This window comes from Mus caroli, chromosome 2 (assembly GCF_900094665.2).
Source record: "Mus caroli chromosome 2, CAROLI_EIJ_v1.1, whole genome shotgun sequence".
In the NCBI taxonomy this organism is placed as follows: Eukaryota; Metazoa; Chordata; class Mammalia; order Rodentia; family Muridae; genus Mus; species Mus caroli.
Window position 1 is genome coordinate 85,497,800 of NC_034571.1, and position 8,728 is coordinate 85,506,527.

The following is an 8,728-nucleotide window of genomic DNA, read 5'->3' on the forward strand; positions in this document are numbered from 1 at the left end:
AGAGAGAGAGAGAGAGAGAGAGAGAGAAGAAGAAGAAGAAGAAGAAGAAGAAGAAGAAGAAGAAGAAGAAGAAGAAAGAAGAAGAAGAAGAAGAAGAAGAAGCCTGCCCGCACACACCGTTGAAGAAATGGTGCCAATACCTTTGCAAGACAGGGACCTGCTACAAAGCTTGAAACCGTAAAGAACACCACAAAACTGCAAAGTACAGTCAAGTGAAATGCTGTGCATGGTAGTCTGTCTGCATTCACACTGTTCCTTTTATTTACTGTACAACACACACACTGTTCCTAATATTTGCCAAGAGCAAGGACTTTGGAGTCAGGCTGCAAGGGTATTAAAGAGGGTCTGTTAGGCTATGTAATCTTCCACACTGCTTGGCCCTCTAGTCCTGTTTCATCACTTACAGGATGGAGGTTATAGTAGCTCGCAGGGAGAGCTGCTATGAAGGTTGAGCGAGTTCTTATACTTCACGTCCTCAGAGCAGTACTTGGTCCCTGATGGGCATCACTGCGTGATGGCTGATAACATTTCTGACCCAGCAGAGTTGTCTCCTCAGAATAAGGTATTCCAAAGCCTAGAGTCAAACTGTATTCATAGGACAATAATAATAACAGATGGGGCTGGCAAGCTGGATCAGTCGGAAGAAAGGCACGTGCTGCCGAGCCTGGTGACGTGAGTTTCATCCCCAGAAACCACAGGGTGGAAAGAGAAGCAGCTCCTCAAGGCTGTCCTATGAACTTCAGCTGTGCACCGTGATCTCTAGACGTGCACTCCAAACAGCCTGAATAGGTCACTCTGCAGCCCACAGACACACATAAGCACATATCCAATATATAAATGAGATTTTTAAAAAGGAAAATATTTGGAAAGAATAGAAAGGGGGTGGTTGGAAATGGGGCAAAATAGAGTTGAGAACACTTACCACCATTTTTCCCTACAGTTCGGAAGCATCTCCAGAAGGCACGAAGGAATGATGCTCTATTATGAGGTGTGGCTTGTATAAAGCTGAATTCCCGGAAGAGAATGTGAGTTCCTTGGCATACGCTGTTAAAACTAGAAAGAGAAAAATGAAGAATTCCTCATTAGATGAGACTCAGAAGGCTAGATCCAGAATGGAAAGGTAAAATCAGACAGAACCACTTATGAACAAGGAGGGGTGTCTGGGTTTTCCACTAACAAAACTCTGAACTACAGATTAGATCAAGTCCTTCTATGAGAAGCCCTTCATACAACCACAGCATCTATAAAGTCATGACCACCTCTTCTGAGTGTGCCTCCCAGGAGAGTTTTAAGGTTAATAGAGCATCCTTATCCTTACTTTGATTTTCTGGGGAATCCTTTCCCCACCCCCACCCCCGCCCCACCCCACCCCCCGCCCCCCTCCGCCTGGCTCTGCAAACACCCTGAGCAGGCCTTGCTTCCCTAAAGTCATTGTCTGTAGCAGCCCAACCTATCCTAACTGCTGCAAGGCTGACACAGCTGAGGACAGACCTGGACTGTCATTTTCTTTAGAGCTACTACTGTACCGTGTACACCACCACTCTAACTCAGAGACACATCCTATGTGCCATAGGATATAAAGAATTCCAAAGGAACACTAGAGACAAATTAAAACAGGGGTAGAAAGTGGCCCCCAGATGAGAATATGAAGCAAAGCCCCAGGGTCCATGTGAGTCACTGTTTAAACTAAGCCAGAGACAGGAGGAAAAAATGTATTCTGTTGCCTTTGGGTTTTCCTGCCAAAGAAATAGAAGCCGTACAGCCCAGTGTAATCTGAAAATTGAGAGCCCATAGGAGTATAGGCAATTATCCAGTAATCATCACCACCGAGGCAGCTTTCAGACTCCAGAAAACTCTGACAGGAAAATGTCAAGTGAAAAACATATCCATTTTTGTAGCAACACAGACACTAAACTGAAGGTGGCAAGCAATGAGGGGACATGAGTAATTCCAAATTCCAGTTTTCATTTGGTGACCACACAGAAGGAGGGCACGGATCACTGAGCTGAACAGGTGAACATCTCAAGAACCATCTAGTGCATTCCCCTCTCGCAGACCGTCCGCTCAGGGAGGATGTCTACGGCCTTTAACAGAATATGTTACCGTTTTGGATAAAGTCAGCCTTCCTAATATTAACACTGCTGCAATGAAACAGCAGATTAAATACTATTCTCATGGAAAACTACCATAGACATCAACTTTTAATACACTACAGGGTCAGCTGGGAACATATGGCAATATGTGGTGTTAGAGACCTTTAAAGTTATGAAAGGGGTAACCTGGCCATGAAGTTTATAGCAATGCCATTGTCATCATATAGAAGGAGAATGAAAAATACAGCAAATGAGCCAACATAGGGAAATGGGGCAGACTACATTTCTAGCAACTGGAGTCTAAAATGATGATGTATCCTAAATTTATAAGCTGTCCTGCAAAAAAATGGTCCCAATGTGTGTTTTATATTCAGGGCAGAATGTCAGCGTCTAGGTCATGAAATATACTGTGAAGGAACTAATGATGGTGAAATCATATCCTTAGTACAGGATATCCCTCCCCCTCTGTGTGTGTGTGTGTGTACATTAGAATGCAGGTGCCCACAGAGCCAAAGGTTTTCGATCCCCTTGGAGGTAGAGTTACAGGCAGTTGTGAGTCACCTAATATGAATGCTAAGAATTAAACTTGGGTCCTCTGCAAGTATGTGCTCTAGCCACTGAGCCATCTCTCTAGCTCCTCAGTGTAGTTTGAAAGACTACCTCAAAAGCAATGTTCTCAAATGCAATAGTCTTTTTGTGATTCTATTCCCAATGCAATGCAAGTCCATTATCTCTCATTTATGAGTCTCTAATATGATATGCTTTCTCTATTTTAATTTTTTAATTAACTCCTTACTTACTTATCCATTTATTTGGGATGGGGGAAAAGGTGTTACCATGGCATCCATGTGGAGGTCATAGGATAACTTGTGTAAGCCTGTTCTCCAACATATGGGTTCCAGGCATAGACTCAGGCCATAAAATTTAGTGTGAAGCTAACTTCAGGATGGCTGCTCTCACAGTATACAAGTTCACTGAGATGGGTTCTTTGGGTCTTGTTAATAAAAAATAATGGTATCTTTTATTTGGAGGATTTTTATAATAAGGTTTTAATAAAACAAAATGGAAGAATCAACATGGGAACCATCACTAATCTTTGAGGAATAAATCAAGCACCACTTCCTATCTCCTAGGTTGTCTATCAGGAAAGAAGAAGAGAGAGACATGTTTATGAAGATTTGGAGCACCTGGGGCCCTTATACATTGTTGAGAAAATACATGGTAGCCTTTTTGGAAAACAATTTTATGGCTTCTCCGTAATTCCAGTACTAGTTACATATCCCAAAACAGAGAGTAGAAGAAATGTACTGACATCAGAGCATGTAACTGGAGCCTTTGCCACCCCAGTGCTCCTACTAGGAGATGAGAGGTACAGAGACAGGATAATGCCTAAAAGATTGTGGCTACCCAGCCTGGCTATGCAGCAGAAAGACCACAAAGAGACTGTCTCAAACAAGGTGGGGGTGAGGGCCAACACCCAAGACTGTCAGCCGACTTCCACATACACTCTGTTGCACACACGTGGCCACACTCATGCACACAACAAACACAAGAAAGAGGAAGATATTCTTAGGCAAAATGAGGCTGTGTCTACAAACACACTTTAAGGAAGAGACATGCTTTTGTTAATTTTGTGTTTTGTTACCAATTTTTTGTTATTTAAAGAACATTCCTGTTGCTTTCTTTGTCTCCCTGAGGCCCCTAGCCATGCTTACTGGCTGGCTTCCTTCCCCCAGGTTTCCTCGTGTGGGCTGGGATGTCAGTGCACAGGCACATCTTGAATGGGAGGTTTTCCCTGTCACGGAGGAGCAAACAAAGTCATGCAGGTCTTACAGAGGATGACATTACACCCCATAATACCATGATGATGTCACAGACAGACCCTGTTACTGAATTCCTGAATAGCATTAACCACTGGGTATTCAAATTTCACTATGAATATGAAGAATTTCATTCTTTCAGTTGTTGGGGCTTTGCTGAAAGACTGGAGTTTTGTTCTTCAAAAAGTTGGCAAACCCTAAAGATATGTTCCTCTGTACAAATTGGTCCCTGAAGTAACAATTCCTGGATTTGTTCTTTCCTTCCTTGTGAAGCTCAGACAAGGCCTAAAGCTCTTAAATGTTTTCTTTGCACTGCCTATCTACTACAGAATTTGGCAACAGTAACTTGATGAGAGATGTCGGTGGAGCGTGACCATTCAGCCTGTGTTGCAGAACCCTGAAGCCATTTAGACAACACACTTGAGCACAAGCTGCCTCACCCCCTGCTCCTTCTACTGAGCTCTAAAGCCCTTCCCAGACATGAATTCAGCCACAGTGTTCCTAACTACTTCACTGTCCTGTGGCCATCTGCCATTTGAACGTGCAGTATACCTACTGTGGGAGGAAGTGAGTGGGGATCCTGTGTACAAGGATTTTGACAAAGGTGGTTTTAATATGTAGTGTACTTGGAATGAGCTTCTGTACACAGATATGAATCAGGAAAGCTGTTGGGTTCATTGACTGTGCATTCTCTGAAGCATTAAAGAAGTGTAAGTGCACTAGAACGCAGAGACCCAGCCAGCTAGATGGCTCAGCAGGTAAAAGCATCTGCCTTCAAGACTATCATCAACCTGGGATCCACATGCTATGCAGAGAGAACTGACTCTGGCTAGCTGTCCTCTGTCCTCCGAATGCACTGCATGGCACTTGTATGTATGCGTGTGTGTGTGTGCGCGCACACACACACACACACACACACGGGGTGGGGGGGAGGACACAGGCATGTGACCATACACACACACACACACACACACACACACACACATACTCTAAATCAATCAATAATGTATGTGATTTAGAAAAAAACAATGCACATCCAAAGCCTGGCACACTGCAAGTGCCTGCTGAGACTCCGTCTTCATGTTGTCAACAGTAGCTTAGTTACAAGTACAAAGTACAAGATCTTTGGCTTCTAAAATAATTCCCAACTGGGCTATGGAGAGGAGGACTCTGACTCAGCAGCAGGTAAGGAGCACTGGCTGATGACCTGAATTTAATCCCTGGGATCTATGCATTGGAAAGAGAGAACTAGCTCTTGAATGTTGTCTTCTAGGCCAGGCATTGTAGAGTACATCTTTAATCCCAGTATTTGGAAGGCAGAGGCAGTCAGCTCTTTGTGAGTTTGAGGCCAGCCTGCTCTACATAGTGAGGTCCAATACCTTACATAAACCTTGTCTCAAAACAAAGCAAAACAAAACAAAACAAAGGAAAAAAACCTCAAAACAAAAAACAAACAAACAAAAAAACCCCAAAACATTGTTTTCCTGACCTCCATGTGTCATACACAAAAAAGTAAATGTAAAACATCAACAAGAAATTTTGGAAGAAATTCAGTTGGGGCTTGTTGGGAACTGGTTCTAATACTTTGTCTTAATTTGACTCCCAAAAGCTGCACTTCCAGACCTGAGGGTCCCTGCCTCCAGCTGGCTTCAACTGGTAATAAAGAATTGTCAAACAGCCGATAGCTGGGCAGGGAGAAGAAGGTGGAACTTTTAGATTGTGTAGGCAAGGGACGGAGGGAGAGGGGAAAAAGAGGAGAATCACCATGACTCAGAGGCAGAGGAATCAGATTTAAGAGCCATAGGAGAGAAGTCATCCAGCAATGTGGGTGGAAAGGGAAAGCAGCCCTGGGGGTGGGGGGTGGGGCGGCTGTCCACAGGTAACAAGGCAGCAGAGATAAAATATAAAATTAAAAGGTATTAAGCTAGGAATACCAGAGGGGAGTGTTCCCTAGTCACAAGGAGGTTTAGAAGTGCCCAACCGAGCCGGGCTTGGTGGTGCATGCCTTTAATCCTAGCACTTGGGAGGCAGAGGCAGGCGGATTTCTGAGTTCGAGGCCAGCCTGGTCTACAAAGTGAGTTCCAGAACAGCCAGGGCTACACAGAGAAACCCTGTCTCGAAAAACCAAAAAAAAAAAAAAAAAGAAGTGCTCAACCATTACACCAAGGCATATTAAAATTAGCTGTGTGTGTGGTGTGTGTGTTGTGTTGTATGTGTGTGTGTGTGTGTGTTTCATTCATGCAACCCACCTGGAGCCAAAGCAGATTAACGAATTCACCATGACAAGGGCAAATCATTCCTCAATTCCTGTCTCACTGTATAGGCATAGGTGAACCAATCCAGGAAACCAAGCTGTTAGTGGCAGATGTAATTCATAATTTCTGAGACAGTGAAAGACACAGATGAGCCTATCAGGTCTCTCTTGCAATAACTTAAAGCACTCACATTTCAAACCAAGATTATTTTTTTTCTGCCAAAGTAAACCATAGCAGAGTTCATTTTCAGACCGTGATATGGGTGATAGATTTTACTGCATTAAGAAGAGAAAAACTTAAGACATCTCACAGGCCTTAAGAGCTATGGAAAGTCTCTGTAGGAGGAAGATAAAGCCCTAGTTTCTTTCCTTGGTCACTTCAAATGCAGTCACCAGATCTATAAAGAATCTTCCTAAAAGAGAAGTGGAATAAAGCACTTGTCACAAACAGGCCTGTTGCTAAGGGTAGAGGAGCCTGTTTCCATACAGGTTAACTCTGCAGAGGGGCTACACCAAGGGACTTAGTTCTCACATGCTGCTTCTCCGAGAGTAAGCTCTCCCTGGCAGGATCTTGGCTTACAGTATTTCTATGCTGACTATTTTGTATGTGTGTGGGTGTGTTTCTGTATACCACTGTGTGCCATGATAACACGCTCTAAGAGTGAATTTTCTCCTTCCACCACAAAGGTCCAAGGAATGGAACTCAGTCTAACTGCCAGTGTCCTGTGTGGTCCCTATAGGCTGCGAGGCTTGGCAGCAGGTACTGCATCCACTGGCCATTCACCAGTTTAGGACCTTTGTTTATAACAGTCAAGTTCTTGCCAGAGCTTGACTTTTTCTTTTTACTTTTTTTTTTATTTGGTCATTATGTGATTATGGGTATGGATGTGAACATGAATGCAAGCATCTCTGAAGGCAGGAGGGTCGGCATTGCATTCCGTGCAGCTGGGGTTATAGGTGGTTGAAAACTCCTCAGTGTGGGTGCTGGGAACCAAACCAAGATTCTCTTCAAGTGCACTGTATGCTCTTAAAGGCTAAGCCATCTCTCCAGCCTCCTCTTTCTTCTTTAGGACAGTCTCACTATATAGGCCAGAATGTCAGAATATTCATTCTTCTCTCTCTTCTTCTCTCTTCTCTCTTCTCTCTTCTTCTCTCTTCTCTCTTCTCTCTTCTCTCTTCTCTCTTCTCTCTTCTTCTCTCTTCTCTCTTCTCTCTTCTCTCTTCTCTCTTCTCTCTTCTCTCTCTCTCTCTCTCTCTCTCTCTCTCTCTCTCTCTCTCTCTCCACTTGAGTGTGAACCCATGAGTACATGACACACATGTGGAGGTGAGAAGGCAACTTCGAGAGTTGGTTCTCTCCTCTCCCTTGGCCAAGGCAGTCTCCTTTCTTGTTTCTGTTACACTGCATACTCAAGGCTGGCCAGCCACAACCTCAGGGCAGTTAATTATCCTGCCTTAGTGAGGTGCTGAGGCTGAACTCAGGTCATCAGCTCGCACACAAACTTTTACCTAGTAAGCTATCTTGCTGCCTCTGCAATGTTCTTAGAGTTCACAATCCTCCTGGTTCAGTCTTCTGAGTGCTGGGATTACAAATGTGCACCACACACCCACATGCTAGAGTTTCAAACTTCCTTTTGAAGTCTTCAGACTTCCAAACACATTTCTTAAAGCCTGGCATGCTGTGGTTCACTGCTGACTGTCTGCATACCAATTCAGTTCCTTTCCCGCTCAGTATTAGCAAAGAAGCAAGCCCACTAAGTGTCAGCTGGAGTATCTGCAGCTCTGAAAAGGTTGGTCACTCAGTGCAAGCAGGAACAGGGAAGGCATGTACCTCAGGATGGGAAATCAATGAAGACTGGACATTACAGACTCTATACTCTATAGCAAAGGAAATTTAAAGTATAAATATCATGGTAATTAAAATGCTTTATACATGCTGTATTTTAAAATCAGGTTGCCATGATGTTGTCTTCTTACAAGGTCTTTGATCTTTTTACCCAAGGCTTCTAAAAGAGCTCTTGGTAATGGCGCTTCCAGGACTTTGCCTAGTTTCACTCAAAATCCAAGGTAATTGTGTTTCTATTTTCTCTGGCGGAATGAACCGTCCTCTAACTGTGCAGAAGTGCCTGGACAAAGGCTGCTTCTCCTGGGCACATCTTCCAGGACTCTGCCTCCCCACACACTCTGCTGTGCACCTTCTAACCCTGACACCTCTTCTCTGCATTCTGTCCTTAACACACACATCTCTCTTGTCGCCAGCTCTTCTAGTCCCTGTTTAGTGTTGCAGGTGAGGATCTCCTCAGACATCTGCAAATCTTCCATTTCCCTCTGATGGAGTTCTTCTCAGCCAGACCTCATGGAGGCTTTTCTCTAGTTTCCTACCAGAGCACCTACTTTGCATCTAATTTCCTTTCCTTTCCTTTCCTTTCCTTTCCTTTCCTTTCCTTTCCTTTCCTTTCCTTTCCTTTCCTTTCCTTTCCTCTTTCCTTTCCTCTTTCCTTTCCTCTTTCCTTTCCTCTTTCCTTTCCTCTTTCCTTTCCTCTTTCCTTTCCTCTTTCCTTTCC

The 8,728-nt window shown here is 43.9% G+C and overlaps 1 protein-coding gene across 2 annotated transcripts in view; it reads right to left on the reverse strand.

Annotated features, from left to right (window-relative positions):
- Positions 1-8,728, reverse strand: part of C2H11orf49 (chromosome 2 C11orf49 homolog) — a 165,101-nt gene that overhangs the window by 101,441 nt on the left and 54,932 nt on the right. For both annotated transcript variants that reach the window (XM_021156887.2, XM_021156886.1), the window contains one exon: positions 923-1,053. In XM_021156887.2, the coding sequence (XP_021012546.1) occupies positions 923-1,053 (131 nt within the window). The remainder of the gene's footprint in view (positions 1-922; positions 1,054-8,728) is intronic.